The sequence below is a fragment of the Zea mays genome, chromosome 8 (genome assembly GCF_902167145.1).
Source record: "Zea mays cultivar B73 chromosome 8, Zm-B73-REFERENCE-NAM-5.0, whole genome shotgun sequence".
Taxonomy (NCBI): Eukaryota; Viridiplantae; Streptophyta; class Magnoliopsida; order Poales; family Poaceae; genus Zea; species Zea mays.
Window position 1 is genome coordinate 178325563 of NC_050103.1, and position 25274 is coordinate 178350836.

The window sequence follows — 25274 nt, forward strand, 5'->3', positions numbered from 1 at the left end:
TGGTCCCCATTTTTTTTTAAAAAAAATGTGACTAGCACCGGCACCGCCACAGCAAAAAAAAAAAAAAAAGTGTCTGTAACTTTTCGAAACAAAAAAAATAAAAAATCGAACCAAGGTGTCTGGAACTTTGGATAGTATCTCTGAAATTTCTCAAACAACAGCCACTTATACAGACTTCGATATTGGAAATAAGAAACATTGTTTCAGCCGGTAACTAGCATCTCAAAATGGACTGTTCAACGCTCCTCATGAGAAGAAGCTTTTCACTTAAAACTGTATCTGTAATACAACTTTCCTGTGCCTATGTACAAACATCTAAAATCAGGAAATCATGAAGATATACGCAGGGATGTGGTGGCTACTACATTAGAAAGCAGCCAGTTATTCAGTTTCTTCTGTACAAATAAATATTAGTAATGCTATTGCAAGCAAGACAGAGCAAGGCTATCACTGGCCATCAGCTTGACCTCCTGTCATCTTCCCCATAGAGAGTGTAAAGTAGAGCAGAATCAAAGTGCCCACGCTGGACCTACAAATAGAAGTATATGTAAATGATGTAAATGTTGCACACAGGAAACAGCGTACCGCATCATCAGCATCTCGTTGATACTTCACATGTCTACAACATGATTACTATACTCAGACAAGAAAAATGGTACGGAGTACGTTCTCTAAGTGTTTTCTTATGTAGAGTGCATATGTCCTCAATAAACTGATGCAAAACAATATATACAGAGACATGGTTCATGGTTGTACGATTTTTTTAACTTCCAATGTTCAGTCGTTCACATCGTTGACTTTTCTCGAATGCACTATGATTAATCATTGTGAAATCCTTTAGGCCTTGTTCGGTTAAATCCCGTTACCTATGGATTAGACGGGATTAGAAAAAATTGTGAAAATTTTTACTTGCTTGGAATTTAAACCCACCCAATCTCAATGGATTGAGAGCTAACCGAACAAGCCCTTAGTTGTCATAGTACCGAGTACGTATATCCCATCCAGCGTAACAGCAATGAGAATGCCAATGTTAGGGCCTAAGGAGGCCCACGGAGGACCTGTGGCAGCAGCAGTAGCAATGGGCCTTTCAAGCGGGATTAGATAAAGATAGTTATAGATAAGATTATAAGATTAGTTGAGATTATCTAGAAAGTTTATCAGTTAGTAGTTGTTGAAAATTTTTAGGAGAGTTTTAAGGAGATAAGGATCTCTAGCTAGATAGGGACGGTCAACTGACCTATTTATGTAATCAATTGATGAAAAATAAAGTATATAAGAATTAAAAGGGAGAAATCCTCCTCTTGCTCGACCGTGGGCAGAGGCCTCCGGCCAACATTCCTGTCCATCGATACCCCTCTCCAATCCCTCACCGATCTAGCGACCATAACACCTAGTATTCGGAGCCAATTTTTTTCCCATCGCCCTTTCATCGCGTCTGTTCCTGCGTTATTCACCCGCAACACCCAGCCGCCACCGCATCTACGTCGTCGCTCACCACCACACCTCAACCAGCGGGCGTACAGCTGACACCTCAACTAGCGCAAGCACAGTCGACACCTCAACCAGTGCGAGTACAACCTCCGCACCACATTGTGGGCGCCAAAGCGGGTTGCCTAGACCCAACCGGACCCGATGTCGAGCGGTAGTGGCTCGTCCGGGCGCGCAACCCCGTTGTACGCGCCGGAAGACCAAACGTTGCCCAAGCCGTGGTGCGGCCTCGTCGACGGCATCACCGGCTACCTCTACTACTGGAACCCCTACACCAACGTCACGCAGTATGAGCGGCCCACGGCTGCGCCTCTGCCTCTCATGAGTCCTTGGGTTCCCGACCAAGCGTACTTCGACGATATGTTTGCGAAGCTCAATGCAATCAACATGGCGCTCTCCAGCAGCATGCCAGCACCAGCGGCCTGGCCGTCGTCGCCCGCTCCGGCACCTACATCTTCGTGGGTGGCGATGCCTACCATTTGCGCTGCGCCCTCAGGGCCGTCTTCATCACCAGTTGAAAGGGAAATGGGCTTAATCATTTCCTATAATCGATTTTGTTGTTTGACGTCCATCACAAACCACGTGATCTAACTAGTTTGCCAGTTGTCATTTATCTCAGGTGCATAAAGTTCAACATAAACCAACAAAGAAAATAAGTTGGGCAACTCTAAAAAGTTTGGAGCAAAGACAAAGCATTGTTGCTGCATGTCCAGGCCAAGCACCTCGCGAACTGGCCGCTCTCGGGTTTCTCTAGAAGTCGCTCCGCTATAATTCACCGGACTGTCCAGTGTGCAATGGACATGTCCGGTGAGCCACCAGAGCAACGGTCAACTGCGCCCAACGGTCGACTGAGATGTCAGATGAACAGTGAACAGCGCGCAAGTTCAGAAGTCAGGACTGCAAAGTTAGAGTGCATCAGACTGTCCGGTGTCACAAGAGGACAAAGGACCTCAACGTCAACCGCTCCAAACCCAACGGTCTGCTGACGTGGCAAGCACCGGACGATGAACAGTGCCATTTCGGGTGCACCACCGGACTGTCCGGTGTGCCATCGACAGCAAGTCAGCAACGGCTAGAATAGTGGTTGGGGCTATAAATACCCCCCAACCACCACCATTCAAGCTATCCAAGTTTTCTAAACTCCACATTCAATACAAGAGCAATAGCATACACTCCAAGACACGATCAAAAGATCAAATACTCTCCAAGCCTCAAAATCAACTCAATTGCTTAGTGACTTGAGAGATGGTGTTTTGTGTTTCTTTTGTTGCTCTTATTGCTTGGATTGCTTTCTCCTTCTCATTCTAATTCTTCTAAGTGCTTTGTAAAGCTAGCAAGAGACACCTAAGTGTGTGGTGATCCTTGCGGGGTCTTAGTAACCCAAGTAATTAAGGAGAAGCACTCGACCGGTTCGTGTGACCGATTGAGAGAGGGAAAGAGTTGGAATAGACCCGACTTTTGTGGCCTCCTCAACGGGGACTAGGTTCTTTGAAACCGAACCTCGGTAAACAAATCATTTGTGTTAATCTCCACTTGATTTGTTTCCTCCTCTTTCCTCTCTCTAAAAGTTCCCTTGCTAATATTGATTTGAGTTTGCTCCCAAGGTTATCCGTATTGATTGAGCAACTCATAGCAAAGAGAACTATCTTCTGCACTGAATTATTTCTAAAGCTAACCCTGGGCATAGTGCGTGCTCAAAGTTTATAATTTTCAGGTTTCGCCTATTCACCCCCTCTCTAGGCGACTTTCACAATTGCATGGCTGACGAAGCCAAGGGCAACCATACTAGGACAGGTGTACCAGCCCCTGCGCCGACCCTCGCTGCTGCTACCATGTCGACGACTGCAGCACCCCCTCCTTCCCATCTACGACGGCAGCGGTGACCCTCTGGGGTGGTTCAACGGTTGCGAGCAATTCTTCTAGAGCCAGCGCGCTCTGGAGTCAGACAAGGCCTGGCTGGCATCGTATCACCTCACCGGCCATGCACATACGTGGTTCAGGCGGCTAGAATGCGATGAGCGTCAGGTCACGTGACCACAGTTCAAGATCATGTGCCAACAGCGCTTTGGTTCCCTCGCAGCAGTGGCAACTTCTACTGCCACATTTGTCGTGCCCTCATCACCGACACCGCCCTCGTCATCAGGAGCACCAATCACCGCTACCCTTGAACCCAAGAGCGATGTCCAGGAGAGGGTGCTTGCCCCGCGACAGATGGCGGCTGTTGTCCACCTATAGGCTGCAGCATGCGGTTTCTTAGCGCGTTGGCGGGTGAAGCAGATGATAGGGTGCTCCATTGCGTGGGAGTCGTAGCTGCACCAGCGCGCCCGAGCAACATGATGGTTGTTCACCTCCGCGCACAAGAGGCTGCAAGGCATGGCGCCCCTTTGCAACGCTCCATCCGGCGGTGGCCCTCATCTACGGCGACCGGGCAACTACCACGACTACTCTCCTTCGTACAAGGAGGTCTGCTGGTCTCGCCGCCATCTGCTCCAGCCACACCACCCTTTACGCACTGGTGGCCGCATGACCATGAGGGGCTGCACTGCACGAGATTCACTTGTTGCAAGCAACACCAACGTTGGCCTCCACATGCCCGCCTCCAAAGGCTGTTGTGTCTTTACCTCCGTGGTTCCAGCTCGCGCCCTCCTCTTCGTTGTGCAACGTTTCCTTGGGACACATGATGATGCTTGTAGTTGCAGTATATCTAGAATAATTAAAAGATGAGTCGAGATGTAAAAGATTCATTTTTTGGTGATAAGTTTGGTCATTACAGGTCGTTTGTTGGATGCTGCAGCTCGAGGACGAGCTGCTTGTCCAGGGGGGTGTAGTGTCGGGGCCTAAGGAGGCCCACGGAGGGCCTGCGGCAGCAGCAGCCATGGGCCCTCCAAGGGGGATTAGATAAAGATAGTTAGAGATAAGATTAAAAGATTAGTTGAGATTATCTAGGAGATTAGTTGAGATTAACTAGTAAGATTATCAGTTAGTAGTTGTTGAGAGTTTTTAGGAAAGTTTTAAGGAGATAAGGATCTCTAGCTAGATAGGGGCCACCAGCTGGCCTATTTATGTAATCAATGGATGAAAAATAAAGTAGGCAAGAATTAAAAGAAAGAAACCCTCCTCTTGCTCGGCCGTGGGCAGAGGCACCCGGCCGACATTCCTGTCCATTGATATCCCTCTCCAATCCCTCACCGATCTAGCGACCATAACAGCCAAGCTGAGATGAGTTATGTTTGCACAACTCTGCAGCCCAAAAAAGAAAAACAAAAGGACAAATTCAGACCCTGAAACGGTCCTTGTCTTGCTAGGATTAGAAACCAAACCGCGGTTAGGGCCCTACATTGGCAGAGCGTTCCGGTTTCATCCAACAAGACTTGAGGCTGAACATTCGCAGCTATACTTCTGTTGACAAAGTAGCAGTACATTAACCTGCTCTAACATGAACTGGGACATACCGAATTCATAAAACAGCAGGCAACAATTCTGGTACCTATTTCCTCGTTTTTAATATTGCATCAGTGTTTTTTTTTGGGTGGGGGGGGGGCTGAATTTATGTAAACAATTTTATATTCGTGTACTAGTACTATATACTAAAGACTAGTAGTGTCCAGATCAGTACAAAATCAACAGCAGAAGCATAAAATTTCGAAAAAGTTCCTTACACCATGTACAATTTACCGTAAATTCCGGCAATCTATCGCACATGGAACGGAAATGTTCTGCCTGAATCTTGATGCTCTTAAGATAACTATTGAGCTTTTATCAAAAGAAAAGGAAGAAAGCAACAAGGTTTCTAACAGCTGGTCGTGACACATACAAGGCAACACACATGATTGACGTGCAACGGGCCCTTTTGCTACTTTAATCATGTAGGTTGAAGATGACAGGAAAACTAAACCTGGAATTTGAAAAGAAAAAATGTCTTGTATGATGCACAGGGCACACCGCATGGTCAGAGTATGGCTGCTGGTTACTTACAATGCTGCAAAGGCGAAGAGTATTTTCCTGGGATCACGCCATCCCAGAACACGACGGCTGGAACGACGACGCTTTGCACCACCACCTGCAGTTGGCGTGGAGGGCTGTAAGTGTTCCCTCGGGCAGTCATCAACATGCACAGGCACTGTCTGCTTCTCATACGCACCTATGCATACACAAGGAAGGGCAATCAGACGATACAGACAGTGACCACCAATCCACTATAGCGAAAACTCTGATGAACTATTCAAAAACCGAAGTTAAGAAAGGCACGCAAAACGTGCAGAAAATCTTGGAGGTTGGGTTTTCTTAGACCTCAACAAACTCTCAAGAGGGCCACGACTATGATGGCTATGGCACACTTGGAAAACAGAAAAAAAAACAATGGATTGAGATGTAGTGTAGATACCGTGCAACAAGACTAACTACCGGTTATGCAATGCAGCCACATCCGTCACCATAGACAATGGTGCAAAGGCTTTGTTTCGACAGTCGGCTTGATGTTATATTCTAAGTACCTTGCACCAACTATTTTTGTTCTGAGCAAGAAAGGGAACTCAACTATGCAGAAACCTCTCACAGATAATTCTTGAGTCCAAGATATAAACATTCAGATGGTTGGATCATCCCAACGGATATCTCAGTTTCTGGACCTCTGGCAGAGAATACAAGAGGACCAGCTCAATCCAAATGAGATGGACCAGAGAACTAGGAAACTTAGCATGGAGGGGAATATTCAGCGCACTCGGCATACATAGCCCAATGCCTTGGATCGGTGGACGGGGAATATTTCTAGACCTCTGTTACTATTTGGTACAATCATCAATCAATTGCCGAATGGTGGCATGCTGCGGACGAGCACCTTTGGTCCATTCATAGCTCCACCTAGTGATGAACTTAGTTTTTAATTTTCGAATTGATGTCTTTGAATTCGTGGATTTGAATATTGGTCGTTTGTATAAACGCACTATTGAACAGCAAAAATGACATGCGGACTGTCCGCCCCTGGGGCCGAACGGTCCGCGCGTACGCAGAATCAGTAGATTCTAGATTTCTAGTGGGATTTGTTAGCAAAACCTGCGCGATTAACTCGAGAACCGACTTGTAACGGGTCCAGACCTCCAACCTTTATATAGATGAAGAGATACGGTTGTCGATCCAATCAAATCTACTTATCAATTTTTACCTTATTTGCATCGTCCTTTCAATTCCTATGAGTAGGAGTAATCTAGTCTTAGGTTTAGATCTAGTTTAGTCTTCCACAAACAATCTCTTCGACTCTACGTCGATTAGATACGCACCAGACGGTCTGCTGACCCAGAGCAACGCCTTGGAAGTCTCCCCCTCGACGGGATCTCTCCCGGGGGCGAGTTCTAAGGTTCTTCGCGGAGAAGAAGACCCTCTGCGTCACCACGGACAGTCCGGCCCCAGGCGCGGTCTGTCCGGAAACGTGCAGAGGAGGATCCGCTCCTGCGCCCAGGTCGCGGACCGTCCAGCCCGATGCAGCGGATCGTCCGCGCCTCCGCAGAGAGCACCGCCAGGTGGTTCGTTCTAGTGTTTGGAGCCCAGATCAGCGCCAACGCACACACCATTTTTGTCTAAATTTATGCAGGTCCAATACATATAATGCATAAAGTAAATGAAAACATAGAAAATAGAGGTCCTGATTAGGCTCTGCTGAAGTTGAGCCCAAAAAATAGGACACCCAAAAGTAGGAGAAATCACCAAATCAAAAAATAGGATCCTCATTTAAGGTCTTCTGCTGGATACGCAGAAGCAATGCAATCTTTCTGACTCTACTATCTACATGTACATTGGGGTGGAGGTAGGAGCAACGCCGCAAGGGGGACAAGCACCCTGCCCTAGTGGACCCTCCTGTTGGGGTGAAGGCGTAACGCCCCCTCGCTCGAGAGGCCCGTGCCAGAGGATTCAAGATTAGAGACCTCGAAGGCCTGAAGATTGAGCTACATTACAAAGTGCACGGGGAGAACACGCAGGCGAAGACTCAGGTGCTACCTTCGCCCGCGGCAGGCCAGGGCGAAGACCATCAAAGACTTCGGAGACTGAACAATCAGGACTGTGAAGACCATGCATTGTAACCTGCCACTAATTGTAATAGGGGGTCGTGTATAGTCGGCCCATGCTACAGGATCCTGACCGTAGACCGCCACGCAGGCAGGGCTGGTAGTGGGTCAGCCCATATTTGTAATTGATTACGCTGTAATGACCCGCCACAACCCCCCAAGGGGGAATATTCCGGGGATAACGTAGGTGACTGAGGGTGTAATCGTCTTTGGCGGGGTCGGGCCGACCCTCGGTTACCTATAAATACTCCCGTACTGTACCATTGCGGGGACGGAGAAAAACACTGTTGACCTAATACTATGTGTTTATCGGCATCAAACTGTTTCCCATTCTCCCCCTGTTTGAGCTTGGCTGACCACGAGTTAGCTAGTTCCAACACCTCCTATGTACACACAAATTTGCCATTAATTCAATGAAATTTTTTTATCTTAGCACCCCTTGTCATGTTTTCTAGGTTAGACCCTCTAGACACGTCCCGAGAGCAAGTACAATAAAATTATCTACAAGGGTTGTCCCTAAAGCACCCCCTAAACCTTTAGGGACATCCTAAAGTCACAACAGTTGCCCCTTAAAGAACATAGAGCAAGTCCTCATACCCTTAAATATAGGGTGTTCTCTCTTTCCTCCTAAATTTTTTATACTCTAAACTACGAATTAAACACATTTACGTACTATTTTAGACTATGACAAATATATGTATGTACAAAATCTAATTTAATAAATATTAGAAATATGGGGTATTGTGTATATGTGGATGGATTTTGAGGAAACCGATGCGGGAACTGGGATTTAGGGGGGATTTAGGGGGTGTAATATTTTAGAGGGTGGTGAAAAAATGAAAATTAGGGAATACTACAGAAGGAACCGCTGCGGATAGTCTAAGGTGATGTAAACAGACTTTAAGAGATCACACATCAGGATTTATGTACACATAGAAGAAAAGAAAATAGAGAGGGAAAGAAAGTGAACTGCTGACTAATAACTAGCCAAAAATGGACTGCTCGTGGACTCTTAACACTTTATGAGTGGAAGAGAATGACCAAACATTAAAGATACAACTTATATCATGATTTAGTTATTATATGACTCGACTTTAGTTAGATATACGTGACATAATAACATGAGGACATATCCTGTGCAATCACTCATTTTGGTGCAAGCGTGCAATCAAGCGTGCAATCACTCATAATAACATGAGCATTCAATCTAGATCCAACGGTTTCATATGGAAGGGGTTAAAAGTAAAATAGGTACTATGTTTTAGGTGGAAGGGGTTAAATATAAAATAACAGTCATCATTAGATCTAGATCGGATGCACCAGATCGCTTGATTGCATGCTTGCACCAGGATAAGTGATTGCATAGGATATTTTCCCTAATAACATCATGTAAAGTCTACTGTAAGCTATATTATTTATTATTATTGCTCTAATAAAAGGATACGGCAGGTTGGCCCGCCGGACCTGACACGTTCGGTGATGCAATGAGTAGATGGCCGGTTACACTCGCGTCTATTCCCCAGGAAGGATCGATGATGCAGCTATCCCACGCAAAGCATCTGACATGACCCACAAGGTTGGGCCTGCATTTTGATGAGAAGTCTTGCCAAACTCGTGCATGGACTCCTTACCTACACTCCAGTAGTATGAGACTGATGCTAAAGTATCCATTCCAACCAGGCAACCATACCAAACAGCAAGGAGATGGGTATTTCCCCTTCAGGAAACAAAATGAGCGGGGAGTGGCGGCGTGGAGTGATCATCGCTGTTCTAAATAGTTCAGAGTTGGGGAACAGGGAGAATGGCCGCACTGACCGGAGGAGGAAGAAATGACGTCTCCTCTCCGATCCCGCTCGAACTCCTTAGCGGCGACAAATGAGGATTCCATCAGCTTCTCAGGCCCAACCGATTATCGCAACGGCAGAATCAGAAGTGGCGAGAAAACAAAGCGATTAGATGATGAGAAGTATTCCCTGAAGTCGGAGTAAAAAAAAAATCAGTCGAACAACCAGGCTTACCAATTCCGGGTCGTTCGCAGGCGACTCCCCCTCGCCCCGGATGTCGAGAGCCACGAACTCCGCTGCGGCGGCCCTGTCCGCCTCCCGCCGGGCGAGGTCCATGGATGGAGTTGGTTGGAAGCCGCGCGACCAGCAACCTCCCTGCCGCTCTGCAACTCTGCTCGTGTCCCGATAGACTCAGGTCTCAGCGGCCAAGTAAAACGCGGCAAGGGACTTGAATGTCACGGATGGCGTCCGCGTGGTCGAGTGGAATCCGAGTCGCCGCCGAGACTTGAACCGGTCGGCCCTTGACCCGTGCTGTTTGGTCTATCGCGCGCGGTCGCGGTCGCGGACGCGGAGGAAGAGGCGAAGTCGAAACAGTGTAAAACCGCTGTGCGGCGAGCCTGACGGCGGAGGAGGGGAGGAGGAGCCAGAAAGCGTGAGGGCTGCGTGATTTTTGGCAGCGTGCAAATTAATGGCCACCGAACAACCGAGCAGTGCACAGCAGGGCAGGGAGGGAGAGGAGGGAAAGCGGAAAGCCGAGGGCGGCCGCTCACCGGAAAGGGGCGCGCGGGAGCGGGAGACACGTCGCGGCGGGCTGGCGGAGAAAGGGGGGAAGAAAATTTGGTCTCTTCTTATTTTTGATTTCTCGGAGTCGGAGGGAAACACAACTCATGCGTGCTGGGAAATGAAAGAAGGGATAAACATGTGACCTGTCGCCTTTGGTTTAAGCAAAGCTTCGGTCAGGAAAGCCTTGTTTCACTCTTCCCATCAAATCTGGATTGCCAACTCAAAACAAAACAAAACAAAAAAAGACCAACAGAACACGATTGCAAACCGTATTGTTTGTAAGTCTCCAGCAAAAGTGCTCCACGTATGATCTAATCGTACGACTGTTGCACGATCAAACGATTGTTGTCGTCTCTTGTTCTGAGTTAATAAATTATAAACCATTAGAATGTCCTAATTATACCTCGTTCTGCACTTCTGCTAGTGGATTCGTACTAGCAGCGTGTGTGGCCTTGGTTATCTCCAGCAGAAACTATATCTTATCATATATTTAAATTTTCACTTTAAAAATTATATCAAACAGTATCGTCTATAGTTATATGTTCTCTATTTCACAGTCGTACAGCTTACATCGAGTAGGTGGCATGCGGTGACCAGGCCACAAACGACCAGCACGAGGGACAGTGGCTTTTAGGCTCTATCCTGCAGATGGTACGAAACATTGTTTCACGCTATTTACAACATTATTTACATAGTTAAGTTTAATAAAATAAAGTATATGACAGTAGATGGGATAGGAGAGTTGTTGAAAAGTCTGGAACGTGAATTATCACTGTTTCCATTTGGCAAAGTGAATCTGAAGCAAAGTTGGCCTCCCTGCCTCTGCCTACAATTTATGTGTAGAGCTCAAGATTATCAGCAGTGGTTGATATGGATTGGAATTTGGTTTGTCACTGTTCACGAATCAGGGCTTGCTTGTCTTCAAATTTGATGGTCGAATAAAACACGTGTGAAAAACTGCATCCTGCAAAAAAAAAAAACGTTGTCCCATCTTTTCCTGAAGTGCAACTTCGCCAAGAGGTGTTGACAAGCAATCCGGATAGCCCCTCAGAACTACCAACCCCACACGTGGCTACTCAAAGAATAGAGAGGCAATTTACAAACCCTTATTAAGCCATTGAAGTTGTTGTAATAATGGCGTGGTGTATCTGGAAATGCTGGCTGGGTTTTTGAAAATATCCTCCCTCGATTATTATAGAATGAAACACACACTAGTAGAATCTGTTAGGCTGTGCAACTTTGATATATATAATGGAACATGAGTTGTTGCTTAATAGAAATTGGAGAACCCAAAAATACCAAGATGGAAATTGCTAGCTGATATCTCTGACTTAGAATTTTTCAAAGTATGTATCTACGAACGTTATGCTTTAAATTGAGATGCTTTTTGAAATATTTTTTCACCGAAGCTCAGCACCGTGTTATAGCATGACTTACCACTTTATTTCATCGATTGATATTTTTGGAAGTGTATAGTAAATTAAACATTTAATTTACATTTTATTTTATATAGTTTTTGCTAACGCTGTGATCGATCGAAAAAGAAAAAGGTGACATCTAGATTGTAGCGAAGCACAGCGCGCGGCCACATCTCATCACTGCCGTGGTTGGGGAAGAGGAGCGGAAGGGGCATCGTCCCCAATGGCCCTTGCCCCTTGCCCATGGTCGTGACGTACAGCGTCGGGTCGTCCGTGCTCTGGGCGGATCCGAGGGCGAGCGGCGCGCGGTGGATGTGAAGGGAGCGTGGCGTTGGGATGGCGTTGGGCATCGTAAGGAAAAGACACGGAGAAACCGCTGGTGGCTGGCGAGAGTGAAGTGAAAAAAGGTGACGGCTGCCTTGTGGCGTTTCGAGATGCACGTGGCGGGACCGTAGGACCTGTGCCCTGCCGCCGAACAGCAGTACTCCGTGGCGCTAGCAGGCCAGTACCCGTATCCCAAACATGCATGCAACATATTCTGGCATGCATTAGAAAGAGAGAGAGAGGAAAAGCTGTAGTTTCACCACGATTCTGTTTACGAAAACCGGCCGGCAAGTGCCAGCCAAGTGCCGGCCTGGCTTGTGCAGTTGTGCGTATGGTACTATGGTGTGCCCCCATTCTTCGTTTTTCGCGTCGCCGTGCACACACACACATGTACGCTATGCTCTTCCTGGTAACAGTAGCAGCCGGCTTTCTACGCGTACGACAGGTGCGTGCCTACTCTCCACCTGTGCAATGCAATGCCTGATGCGAATCATTATTGTGCGGGGACGAAAGGCTGCCCTAGCAGCGACCGTGTCTTGAATACTTGCACAGGACCGTCAGCAGCTAGCGAGTACTACGACCGCCTGTCCACCACTCTAGTGCTACTACATCAGACATCATTAGCAGTACGTCGATTAGTCCTAACCCGACGCTGACACACACGCACACACACCCTGCTGGACTGTGACGCCGTGACATTCCGTGGTTCCATTCGACGGCTCCAAAAACTTTCTGCAGCAGTCTGTCGCGCGTCGCGTGCACAATGATGCTGCGTCCTCCAAGCGACGTCCCTCGAAAAAAGGGAACATCTTTGAAGCACTGATTCAGGAGATTTTGGATGCCCTTTTTTACAGCGCCGGCCAACTTTATATATACTCCAGCGAACCTGCCTGTCTACCACTCGATCCTGGCCTGGAAATGATGGCACAGGTTAGGCACTCGAACGGCGGCCATGATTAGTCGGGGACTGGACTGACACGTACTGCCCATCGATTTTTATCCCGAAACCTGGCCGGCGACGACCGACGAGCGCGCACAGTAGCAAGAAGTCTACGACTACGGGGCACTCTGCACTGCAGTCTCTTCTCTCTTGCATGCATGATTAACCTGCAAACAACAGTGCCAAGTGTCTGCGGAAGCCATGCATGGGCCACAAGGGTTTAACAGATCGACCTCCGTCTCCGTGCGCTGCCAAGCCACCAGTACCAGCAGTGGTGGTGTGTAGTACTACTGCCTGGTACCAGCCATGAGAAAGGCAGAGCACATTGAACTCGCCATAAATGGCCTAGCTAACTACAACACCTTGGCACCTTTGTTACTTTATGTTCGGTCATGAGAAAACTTGACCCACCACAGCTCAAGTCACTATCCAGCGGCGGTTTGGCATGCACCTCTCATCATCGCTGTCATCCATCACCCATTGCCATTGCCATTGCCATGCATGCACGCCATTTCGACGAGCTCCAGTATTATTATCTATCGGAGTATCGGGAGAAGGGTTGGACGTACTTTGCCGTATACTCGGTGCGTACGAGGTTGGACGTGCGCACACGGAGATGACGCTTTCAGCAATCAGCAGGACGCGTGGTGGTAGTAGACTGTACAGATCGCTGGTTTGACACATGGCACTATGTATTGCTCGGTAGGATCACGGTCACGTCTCGTCTGCGCCAGAGTTTAGGTAATACGGAAATAAAATTATATTTTAGTTTCCGTATTTAGTAATTTAGAGAACCAAATAAAATAAAACGGAGATACTAAACCTACTGTACGAACGAAACACCCCCTTTAGTTTAGGGCAGGCCGATTTTTCTGGACAATCTGGGCAGGTAAACGCTGCAGCGGGAATCGCAGGAGCAACAAATGCGGTGACCACTGACCAGGCAGGGCAGTGACAGCGCATTTATGGACGCGGTCGAGGCTTGGGAGTGGCTTTCGATCGTTAATTGGCTACGGTGGAACGGTCTGTCCTTTTTTTTATAGTATCCCGTGTCTTTGAGCGCATCGCAGTCGCAGCCGGTCGTGGTCCCGCTTCGTCTCTGCCTCATTACATTTCGAGATTTGTTCTTACGTGTCGAGCCTGGTCCCCGTCGCGGCACGCCTCACGTTTCGTTTCGTATGGTTGGCCCAACCATCCCCGCCCCGGGGAAGGGAGAACTAGCCTGGCTGTGGAGCTGTGAGCGTGAGCCCCGCCGAGTCACAGGTCGCGCGCAAACACGGACCGCCCTCGTCTCGTCAGGGCTCGGCGGGCAACACGCCAGGGCCAGGCAAACAGCAGCGTAGAGCTGGGCCTGGGCAGAGCCCCCGAGCCGAGCAGTTGGTTTGGTGGCGCGCCTTTACTGCCGCTGCCGCTCACTTTCCCAGGGAGGGGTTAATTGCCTCCGCCGGCCTCGCTCTCGCGTCGCGTCCTTCGGATGCCGCACTGACCGCGACCAAGTCACGCAGCTCAGCCGCGCGCCGCGATGGGCGAGAGGAGGAGGCGTGCGAGCACTGCTTCCCTCGGGGGTGGAGGTGGAGCTGGAGGTAGCGGTGCTGTGCCCGCGCGGAACGAGGAGGACAAGGCCGCGGAGCCGCCTCCACCGACGTTGTGGTTCGCGCTCAAGCGGTCGCTGCACTGCCGCTCCGAGCTGTCGGAGGTCCACGTGCCGCGCGCCAACAAGGCCTCCGGTCCAGTCGTCGCGAGCGGTGGCCACCTGTCGTCGATCGTCACCAAGCGCGCCTCCGCGCGGTCGGGGTGCTCGCGCTCCATCGCCAACCTGCGGGACGTCATCCACGGGAGCAAGCGCCACCCGGGGCAGCCGCCCAGCTGCAGCCCGCGGTCCATCGGCAGCAGCGAGTTCCTCAACCCCATCGCGCACGAGGTCGTGCTCAGCACCAACTCCCGCTGCGAGCTCAAGATCACCGGCTTCGGGGGCTGCGGCGGGCTGGCGGCCGTGGGGACCGGCGCCGCGGCCGCGCACGACGCCTGCGGCGGGGGCGACGGCGGCGTGGTGTCGTCGTTCGTCGGCACGCTCCGCCCCGGCACGCCGGGCCCCGCGTGGGCCGGAGCCGGGCACGGCCTGCCGTGCAGCGGCTCCGTGCGGGGCGGGGTGCGCTGCACGCCGCCGCGGTCCCCGTGCGTGCTGCTCGAGAGGAACGGTTCCGTGGTCAGCGGCCACCGCGCGTCCTCCTGCGAGGAGACCGCAAAGGACGGCGGCGCCGGCAAGGGTTCCGGCGGGCTCAGCTGCCACAGGTGCGGCGAGCAGTTCAGCAAGTGGGAGGCGCTGGAGGAGCACCACCTCTCCAGGCATGCAGGTGAGGAGGCTGCTGCTTGCATTTGCATCTACCACCGTCCAGACTCCAGACCAGCGAGCTTTTCCTGGTAGTACAGAGTACAGACATACAGACACAGTCCTCCCCTCCTCCCCCGTGGATCTTCACGCCGCCTGGGCGGTGGACGGTGGTGGCACTTTAGTTTTAGCGCCGGTCGCATCTTTAGCGCAAACGTTTGCAACTACTGACCTGGTACAGCGCCCCGGCTTCACCGCCATGTTTCATCCGGACACCTGCTTTTTTTCCGAATCAATAACCGCGAGCCTGCAGCATCAAATTCTGGCGGATTCTGCGTTCCGCAGGCTGTTTAGCGATTACATGCGGCTCAATGTTAGCGTCGGTAGTGGGAAGCTTCTAGAAGAGAGCAGGAAGGAGTGAGGATTGGGGAAGAAGACTTGGAAACGAGGAAAGCAGGGAGGAAGGCGAGGCTCAGAACTAGTGTCTTTGTCTGTTCATTAATTGTTCGATACCTTCTTACAATACTAGAGAGAGCTTATAAACTACCACCCAGTCCGGCCAAATACACGACCCATTCGGACCCAAATACTCATGTGTTGTCTCGCCTCTACCGCTCCGTCGTTGTGGCAACGTCAGTATCGTTGGTCAGCTTTTTCATCTTCAGTGCTCCATCTTCAGTGCTGGTGAGCTTCTGACGTCTTTCTTGTATTGTTGCTGACATTCCCCACTCCTTGAAATACAGCTTGTCCCCAAGCTGTTCTTTGCATGACCCCCAGGATCCCAAATAAAGACCGAGAAATTGCCTTGGCTCACTAGCAACAGAATTGACCTGACACAAACTTGTGCCCATTGCATAAGAACTGATGATGCTTTTGCTCTACTGCCATGAATGGACACTAGTTCAGCTCTTGCTTTTGAAGCACTCATCCCTTCTCTGCTTATTTCAACCGAACCAGGTCCTTGTTTCTTCGTGCTGCTCCTGTTGATCTCGTTTACCGGTCGCTTCCTGCTTGTAGGAGAAGAGACAATCTTGATTTCCTTCCATGTTGCCGCCTCATTTGCCATAGCCTCAAAAGGAGTCCGTAACACATAAGCAAACTGTAATAGCAACGACTGAGTCTGTGGAGGATAAGATGGCTGGGAAGACTGCTGGGCCTCCGAGTCCAACGACCATAACTCCACAACTGTGCCACTCGGTATTGTATGGGACTGACCATATAAGACTATGCTTGAGCCTTTGTAGGGAATAGCCAACCATTTCTGAACCCAATCCACACGCATAGAACTAAATGTGGCCAGCCAATCTATGTCTACAACCATATCTAAACTGGGAAGTGGTAAAAAGAGCAGATCAGACACAAACTCGTATTCCTGAATCTGCCAGTGGGCCTGCAACCACTGATATCGACCTGAAACAATGAGGCCATTGACCACTTGAACTTTCGTAGGATAAGAGATGGACTGAACCCTAGAGAGCAATGGAATTAATTTGTCATTGACAAATGTGTGTTTACTGCCACCGTCCAGTAAGATATTCAGAGGCTGCTCCTGTATGCTCCCTTTAAGTTTCAGAGTCTGATGACTAGTTGTCCCTGACCAGGCCGAGCAGTATACAGACATGAATAGTTGCTTTAGTCCAGAATTAATGAGAAAAGTGTGAGAGGATCCGGAATCAATGAGCACCATAATATCTTGATGCTGAATTTGATCTTGTAAACGCAATGTGGTAGCTATCTCAGTGCCAGACCATGCTGAAGATAACAACACCAACAGGAGATGATCAGTGGTTTTAGAAACGACCTTCACTTCTTCCGGGGTTAACAACAGTACTGACCTCACGACAATCCATCCGTGTTTAACCAACATTGCATGGGTGCACAAGCCAATCAAACGTGCAGCTAAACTCCCTAGATCAGCATCTTCAGAACAAAGACTTTGCTCAACCTTATGTGGGACAGCTCCCTGAAATGCTTCTGAATGTTCCATAGAAGGGAACATTGAACTCCCTTCACCCACTGATCTGACCATTCGACTACAATCTGCTTCCTCCACAGATATGCCCAGATGATTGTAGCCTACTCCATCCACTAGTATGTCTAACTTTCGGCCATCTGCTACATTACTCCAGACAATGAAACAAGACTCCACCATGTGACCCTTACAATCCATCATCACCCTAAGAATCTTCTCAAACTGACCGTATTGTGTAGGTGGAGGCCATGGTGGTCTATGCAGTACTGCATCATCAAATTTTCCCAACACGATCTTGATGTTCGCTGCATCGATCTCAGCTTGCAGGAGGTCCAAGCCAGCCGCACCCCAGCCCTTGGTCCCCTTCGATGAGATCTCATTCTGCTCCAGCGCCTGCTCATGCTGCTCTAGCCCAGTGTATGTCACTCCGAGCAGATGCCTGTCGTGCGTCACCTCCACAGAGTCCTTGCAACTCGCGATGATCGTGTCCTCCGTGAGGTCCCTGACGCTCTTCTTCGACATGGTGGCCATGGCCCGCGTGTCGCGCGAGGACGCCTGTTGGCACTGCGAAGCGACGTGGACTGCAAGCTGCTCGTTGCCCACCGCGAACGCCAGCGACCGTGCCTGCTGCCACGTCGCGGCAAGGACTCCCCTCTCACAGGGCAGTTGCCAGTCATAGTGCGCATGCTTCAGCTTCCCGATGTACCGCATCTGTTCGCGGGCCTCGAGTCCCATGACCTTGGGGTCGTACGGGTCGGGGTTGGAGAGGCCGCCGCCGACAACATGGATGTCCGGGAGCATGGAGCGGTTGGAGCCGTAGGCGTCGGAGTTGGGCCCACCCAGGATGCAGACCACGGGGAGGTTGGGGACAGAGTAGGTGCCGCGGTTGAGGCCCATTCTCGAACAGTGGTGAGAACCCCGTCCTCCTCTGCGTCAGTGTTGGGGACGAGCGCGGGGTTCATCGTCTGGTCTGGTGACGGCAAGGAGAAACAGAGGTGTCGGACTTCGCCGGACAACTCAGTTCCGCCGATGAGCCCGTCGTGGACCTTCTCGTCCAGGTCCCAACGGAACAGCGTCGCGCCCTCGGGGAGGCACGGGTAGCGCGGTGATCCGCTGCGGTCGACATTCGAGTCGAGCATCGCATCGGGATCGAGCGGCGCATGGACGGGGATAGCGCCTGAATCATCGTCAACCGCGTTGGCGCTCGCGGCGTCCTCGTCCAACACGTCGAACTCCTGGAGGAGGTCGTCGTCGTAGAGTGGTGGGATGTAGCGGTCGAATACCGAGCCGGCGAGGAGCGTGGTCGACGAAGGCAACTCGTCGGATCCCAGGAACGCAAGCACCGTGGCGATCTGCTGCAGGCCAACGTCGTTTCCCGAATCCAAGGACGCCACCTTCGCAGCGTTGTCGTGGATGAGAGGTGGAAGGCTTGCCTCGTCGCGGTACTGAGGCACGGATCCGTCGAAGGAGGAAGCGCGCTCGCGTGCGGACTGCTCGCCGCAGCGACCAGCCAGCGCATCGGTCAAGCGTGCCTCCGTGCGCGCTAGTGCGTCCAGAATACTCTGCATCGTGGCCTCCATCGAGTCCTAGTCTGATACCAAATGTTAGCGTCGGTAGTGGGAAGCTTCTAGAAGAGAGCAGGAAGGAGTGAGGATTGGGGAAGAAGACTTGGAAACGAGGAAAGCAGGGAGGAAGGCGAGGCTGAGAACTAGTGTCTTTGTCTGTTCATTAATTGTTCGATACCTTCTTACAATACTAGAGAGAGCTTATAAACTACCACCCAGTCCGGCCAAATACACGACCCATTCGGACCCAAATACTCATGTGTTGTCTCGCCTCTACCGCTCCGTCGTTGTGGCAACGTCAGTATCGTTGGTCAGCTTTTTCATCTTCAGTGCTCCATCTTCAGTGCTGGTGAGCTTCTGACGTCTTTCTTGTATTGTTGCTGACACTCAATAACTCCATGCTTTTTTATTGTGATGTACATGTACTGCGTCTGCGTGCTCAATAACTCCATGCTTTGCAGAGCAGCAACCAGGAGTCTAGATTTTCAGAACAATTTCAATAACTGTATGCGTGCGTGCGTGCAGTGACGGAGCTGGTGGAAGGGGACTCGTCGCGGAAGATCGTGGAGATCATCTGCCGGACGAGCCTGCTAAAGTCGGAGAGCAGCTGCGTCCGGATCGAGCGGGTGTTCAAGGTGCACAACACGCAGCGGACGCTGTCCCGCTTCGAGGAGTACCGCGAGGCCGTGAAGCTGAGGGCGAGCAAGCTGCCCAAGAAGCACCCGCGCTGCCTCGCCGACGGCAACGAGCTGCTGCGCTTCCACGGCACCACGCTCTCGTGCGCGCTCGGCGGCGGCGGCGGCGGCGGCGGCGGTTCGTCCCGCCTCTGCGCCTCCGACAAGTGCGCCGTGTGCCGCATCATCCGGCACGGCTTCTCCGGCAGGAAGGAGGGCAAGACCGGCGTGGGCGTGTTCACCACGTCCACCAGCGGCCGCGCTTTCGAGTCCATCGAGGCTGCCGGCGCCGACGGGGCTGGCGCTGGCAGTGTCAGTGGCACCACGCGCAGGGCGCTGCTGGTGTGCAGGGTGATCGCCGGCCGCGTGCACAAGCCGCTGGACAACCTCAAGGAGTTCGCGGGGCAGACGATGGGCTTCGACTCGCTCGCCGGCAAGGTCGGCCCCTACTCCAACATCGAGGAGCTGTACCTGCTGAACCCGAGGGCGCTGCTCCCGTGCTTCGTGGTCATCTGCAAACCCTAGCCTACTAGTACTTGCTTAATTAAACACACCGTCTCATTGTTAGTGCTGGTAAATTAACCAACCAACCATTCTTCTCTCCTTTCGACTGCTGCTGCTCTGTTTGTGTGAGTGAGCTACACGTTGGGTCGGATGTATTTGTCCGTCCATGTTTCTGTGCAGAGATGCGTGCGTGCCTTGGGTGGGTGTCTCATTCACCGTCGGGCTTCGGACCAGCTGAGCAGACGACATCGGAGAAAGATGTGTCGATGTAGGTAGCACACAAAGAGTAGCTAGCTCATCACTCTCTAGTATGTACAGTCGTCTCGTCTGGTGTTTAAACTCTACCACGAAGTTACCAGTCAGGCATCCACTGGTCCCTTGAATGCTGACTTGCTGCGTATAGCTATAGCCCCGTCGTCCAGCTCCCGTTTCAGATTTTGTCCTGCCTTGACAGACTTGTGTCAAATAAACACCGCGGAAGAAGGCAAGAAGCATCGAAAGTATCTTGGATGCTATAAATTGGGAAGAAAAAACACACATTGGATATAACACAACAGAGAACTCAACAAGAAACTGGATGGAACATAGAAAAAATTCAGCAAGTGACACGAAGGAAACTTTCTATGACATCCAACGTCGTGACAAATAAGATTTGAATGAACCTAATTCCTTGTTCGGGAGAGGCTTATCCGTTTACAGAACATTGTTCCGTATATGATTTTAGTACTCTGTTTTCTTCCCCCTTTGATTCAAATGAACCTTGTCGTGGCGGAGGCAGACGCAAGCCACAAGTGCTGGTCCTCCTCCCTGCGCTGCGCCCACCGGGTCCGGGCAAGCGATGCGCCGACGCCATGTCCTTGTCACATCGGCCTGAACCGTACATTCATTGCGCTTTTTCTCTTGTCTCGGCGTCTGCGACAACGGTGGCGACGCCGACGCCACGCCAAATGAACCTGACCCCGCGTTGCGTTTTCCTACGCCCGCAGGCTGCAGCGCCATTCATCAATCAATGGTTCGATTCGTCACCCCGCTCAAAAATCCTGGCCGTTCTGCTGATGCGGCTTCAAAAGCACATACAGTACTATGCAATTGGAGTGGGTGGGGGGCTAAGCTTATTACCGACTCATCGAACGACGAAGCTGTCTGACCAGACAACGTATTAACGCACCTCATAGCGCTAAGCGCCCGGGGTTAATGGCTGTGTTTTGTATCAAGGGTTCTGCGCAGGCACCAGCTGCACAGCCGCGTGCAGCATTAATCTCCGTTCCATTGACCAGCGCCCCGCACTCGCATGCATTTGACCGCACGCACGCTACAATACAATCCCGTGTTCAAATCCGGTGGTGCGTATCCATGTTGCTCCGCGCAGCGCGCTCGCTAATCGCGAGACGCCGATTACGGTTACGGATGCCGCTCCCCCCCCCCCCCCCCCCCCCCCCCCCCAAAAAGTTTCCGCACCTGCCAAACCTATATTGTACAACGTTTGACAGCAATATTGTAAGTTCTGCTCTGCTACAATTCTTTGCTCCAGCAGCTGGTGTTTTTTTAGCATAGCCATCTTTGTTTAGCTGCGTGCCCCTGCTCTGCCTAACTGCTCGTGGACTGCCGAACTCTTTGGCTGATCACACACGCTGCTGCCGATGCCAACGAGAGACCCATGCCAATAAAATGATTAATTGACCAAATGCTAAGGTAGTAGCTTTGGCTGTTCAGTTGTTGCGTGTTGTGGTTGTGGCCCTTGTGATGCCTGTGCACCTGTTTTCTCTAGCAAATTTCTCTATATTCACTATATATCCGTTTTTTTTACAGTTTTTTCTAAAAGACTATATCTTATTTTTCTCTAGCAACATCTTTTATAAGACTGTTACTTTCGTATTAAGGGCCTGTTTGGTTCACTGCCTCAGTTGCCACACTTTGCCTAACTTTTCTGCCTAAGGTTAGTTATTCAATTCGAACGACTAACCTTAGGCAAAGTGTGGCACATTTAGCCACAAACCAAACAGGCCCTAAAGCCCGTTGTTTAGACTGCTGCACCAAAACAGCTTGCAGAAGGCTATACCAAACGTTGTTGGAGAGAGCCTGACTCTACTCCCACCCTCGGTCCTAAAAAAAAGTATCCAGGAGTTTAAAATTTGTGTTACCAAATTACAGTAGATTTTAGGTGAACTAACCCTACAACTCAGTTTACAATGACATCATTCATACGCACATCTACTATTGATTTCTGTTAATAATCCAGTTCCGGTAATGCATACTAGAAAATTTCTAGGACTGCTGAAAGAGTATGAGCTATTCAGACATCCAGCGCGACTGGTGAGTCTACGGCACAACCACCGAATCCTTACAAATCTGGGGATCGCACCAGAACTTGAACTGAATCCTTACTGTTTTAGGTAGAAGTAGCCTGTATACAGAACAGGTTTCTCCAAAAGGGAATCCTTACTGTTTTAGTTTTCTGTGCCTCTCTTCGAGACCATCCATAGTCGTAGGCTCGTAGCAACTTCGAAAATGAAGTGACCAGATCCGTAGTTATGTACTCAAACTATGCATAAACTTACATGCGGCTACAGCAAAGCTTCCTATACAAAAGTCATGGATCTGAAGCGACAAATGGAGCAAGCGACACAATGATTATATCTCCGCCACTGGCATCGCCAAAGAAGTCTCCAAAAGCCCGAGTCAAACTTAGAGAGATTTGACTTTTGATGCAAAACACGTTTCGTTTGGAATGGAAGGAGTAACTTCTTTATGTGTTTTTTTTTCGTTTTTGGTAGATAAGCTAGATCCGAGTTTTTCCCCCCCTATTGCAAGAAACACATGACTTGGCAGAAAACTGTGAAGGCATCCAACAAAGAAAAACTTTGAAAGTTGCGCAAGAAAAAAAATGGCATGTAAAACTATACATGTTCCATGGTGACCTTGATCCCCCTTTTAATATGTTTGTCTCGCAACTTAGTGGATCAAATAGCTCATTTTCCTCCATTCTTAATTCCATTACCTTAGCTGTAGAAACAAACCCGAAAAGACCATCTCAACGTTTAACCAGCAATAGCAAATTACAGTCAACCTGCTACTGCTAAATTCTAAGTCCATGTATTTTAAATCAAAACAAGACTCCATGTACATGAAAACCAGCAGTACAAAGTGTGACAAATTGGTATGCATCAACCTGCATTTTTTTTTGTTAGGTCGCTTCTAATAGTAAGTTACTATTTGACAAGTAAGATGTGTTAGAGAGAGAGAAAAAACAAATAAGATGATCTATTCAAAGAAAGAAAAATCAATTAAACAACAATGACTATAAAGTGAAAATAAGTCGGTTATGCAAATATAAATATTCATCTCTAGTTTGACACACTACTGACGCTAGTTACTACGGAAAATGGAAGTCGCTCTAGAGTGACATCAAGCCCAAGTCCCAAACTTGGAATCTCCATATTCCAAACTTGAAGCCAACCAGCCCAATGATTAAACACCAGCACATGAAAACAACTATAAAGCTCACACATCATTTACGAATAGATACATAGGGAAAACACATTGAAACAAACATATTTAACAATATTGAAGACGTGTGACAAAAAATGCCAAAACAAGCCATTCTAGGGAAGAGGGGTTGATTCTAATATCATGTATATAATGAGTGGAGGAGTTTTTACCAATCAACCTAGAGAAGCAAAATAAACCATCATATTACTAAAGTACGAGAGAATTCCAATTGCACAGGCAATTCTGTTGTATCAGGCCATCAAAGAAGTAGAGCAAATTCAGCTTGCATCGCCATGCCACATCAATGCTTAAATTACAAAGGTACATCCTCACTGACCATTTTTCGACTCCTCTTCTTGCTCGCACCCATCTTCATATGATACAGAATCTTCTGAATCAGTTCCAGCTTCTACATCATTGCCTTCTCCACCAGGTTGCGGCATCTTCAAACCCTCGTCTTTTCTAGTACGTGGTGGCATCCTCAAACCCTTTCGAGGATAGTAGTTCTCCCTTCCAAGATGAACGATCCTCTTAGCCTCCTCCACCCTTGATGCAGCAAACAACGCAGTCACTACCCCCTGCAGCAACGAGCACTGCACTCTGCACTTCCTAGTGAAGATCTCATGGCAGCAGCTTAGAGCATGATCAAGCTCTCCAGCCTCCACAAAATGTGGCACAAGGGTATGAAATGTGCCCCTATTTGGTGCATATCCATTCTTTATCATATTATCATATACCTTCTTGGCTTCATTCAACCTCCCTTCATTGCAATACCCTCGAATCAGTTCGTTGTAGGACACTGAATCAGGCTTTGGTCCCTCCTTTTGCATCCTCTCAATCAATGCAGCTGCATCCTCAACCCTCCCTTGGGAAACCAAACCCCGCAGTTTTGCATTATAGCTCCTCGCATCCGGCTCAACATTCCTCTCCTTCATCATCTCCCAAACTTTCTCGACGTCATCAAAGCGATCATTGCTGTAAAACCCATTGAGCAGAATGTTGAAAGAGATGATATCAGGGGTAATACCGCGCTTCTCCATGAGCGTGATGACATCCACGGCGGCCGAGAGGTCCGGCTTCTTGCACAGCGCACTGATGAGTATATTGTGAGAGTATATGGTGGGAGCAATAGTGGGGTGTGTGGCCGGGATTTCCTGCAACGCGGTGGCGAGTGCGTCGAAGTCGCTGGCGTCGAGGTAGGCGGCGAGGAGGGCATTGAAAGTCATGGAGGACTTGTGCTTCGGTGGGAGGTCATGGAAGATCGCGGCGGCGTGGGACGGCATGGAGGCGCGGCCGCAGAGGCGGATGAGGCGTGCGGCGAAGCCCACGCTGGAGGCCGCGATGAACGGCTTCTGTGAGTCGATGATGGCAGCAATGCCATCGTGTCGGCCGAAGGAGGCGAGGCGGGCCACGGCCACGTCGTACACGCGGTGCTTGTTGCGGAAGCGTTCAGACGCGGTCGATTCGGCGATGAACTGGGAAACCAGCTTGTCCGGATCGCGCTCCCGGAAGATGACCTGCAGGATTTTCGTGAGATTCCGGGACTCGCAGCGCTCGTCAGGTTTCGCAACCGCCTGGCCGGCCGGCGCTTTCGGAGCCGGCGCCGGTTTGGGTGGTCGGGCGCGTGGCTTGGTCGAGGAGAAAATGACGGAAAGGCGGCGCGCGGGGGAGGCGGCGGCGGGGGAGGCCATGGCGGCGGGGTGAGATTTGCGACTAGGCGACTGGACAGTGGACACTGTGGTGAGACAGGCGAGGCGAAGGGTTTTGCATTTGCTGAACAACCTATTTGGGCCGCGAACTTTTACAGCCCAGCCCACATGGGTCATCCCAAGTTAGGCCCTGTTTGTTTTAAATTATAGATTATATAATCTAAATTATAATATAGATTATATAATCTGGATTATATGCTCTGGATTAAATAAGCTAGGTGTTATTGTTTGTTAGC

General features: G+C 49.9%; 3 protein-coding genes across 5 annotated transcripts; 1 reads left to right on the top strand and 2 right to left on the bottom strand.

Annotated features, from left to right (window-relative positions):
* Positions 1 to 137: 137 nt before the first annotated feature.
* On the bottom strand, positions 138 to 10227 carry LOC100278859 (uncharacterized). 3 transcript variants are annotated; one of them, XM_035961407.1, is made up of 5 exons: positions 10102 to 10227; positions 9566 to 9948; positions 9363 to 9438; positions 5464 to 5629; positions 138 to 529 (listed from the first exon to the last, which is right to left on the bottom strand). In XM_035961407.1, exons 2-5 carry the CDS (start codon positions 9665 to 9667, stop codon positions 448 to 450), a joined length of 426 nt encoding a protein of 141 aa, XP_035817300.1. In that variant the 5' UTR covers positions 9668 to 9948; positions 10102 to 10227; the 3' UTR covers positions 138 to 447. The 3 variants fall into 3 exon arrangements, with proteins under 3 accessions (XP_035817300.1, XP_020397632.1, NP_001145470.1); XM_020542043.2 differs by adding an exon at positions 4826 to 4887 and having other exon boundaries at positions 138 to 4728; positions 9566 to 10225; NM_001151998.1 differs by having other exon boundaries at positions 183 to 529; positions 9566 to 10144.
* Positions 10228 to 14316: 4089 nt separating this feature from the next.
* LOC100280447 (uncharacterized) lies at positions 14317 to 19862 on the top strand. The gene is made up of 2 exons (NM_001153367.1): positions 14317 to 15150; positions 19188 to 19862. The coding sequence occupies exons 1-2, from the start codon at positions 14319 to 14321 to the stop codon at positions 19859 to 19861; spliced, it is 1506 nt and encodes a 501-aa protein (NP_001146839.1). The 5' UTR covers positions 14317 to 14318; the 3' UTR covers position 19862.
* A 3497-nt stretch (positions 19863 to 23359) lies between these two features.
* On the bottom strand, positions 23360 to 25071 carry LOC103636586 (pentatricopeptide repeat-containing protein At1g55890, mitochondrial). The gene has a single exon (XM_008658938.4). It carries the CDS (start codon positions 25018 to 25020, stop codon positions 23659 to 23661), a length of 1362 nt encoding a protein of 453 aa, XP_008657160.1. The 5' UTR covers positions 25021 to 25071; the 3' UTR covers positions 23360 to 23658.
* Between the last annotated feature and the right edge of the window lie 203 nt (positions 25072 to 25274).

What these genes read in the sequence shown, in the direction of transcription:
- LOC100278859 (XM_035961407.1), bottom strand. Translation starts at nt 9,667, where the DNA reads ATGGACCTCGCCCGGCGGGAGGCGGACAGGGCCGCCGCAGCGGAGTTC. An exon ending in CGTCATTTCTTCCTCCTCCG is followed by an intron (nt 5,630 to 9,362) that starts GTCAGTGCGGCC and finishes GTGTATGCATAG; the next exon opens with GTGCGTATGAGAAGCAGACA. An exon ending in CTCTTCGCCTTTGCAGCATT is followed by an intron (nt 530 to 5,463) that starts GTAAGTAACCAG and finishes TTCTATTTGTAG; the next exon opens with GTCCAGCGTGGGCACTTTGA.
- LOC100280447 (NM_001153367.1), top strand. Translation starts at nt 14,319, where the DNA reads ATGGGCGAGAGGAGGAGGCGTGCGAGCACTGCTTCCCTCGGGGGTGGA. An exon ending in CCACCTCTCCAGGCATGCAG is followed by an intron (nt 15,151 to 19,187) that starts GTGAGGAGGCTG and finishes GCGTGCGTGCAG; the next exon opens with TGACGGAGCTGGTGGAAGGG.
- LOC103636586 (XM_008658938.4), bottom strand. Translation starts at nt 25,020, where the DNA reads ATGGCCTCCCCCGCCGCCGCCTCCCCCGCGCGCCGCCTTTCCGTCATT.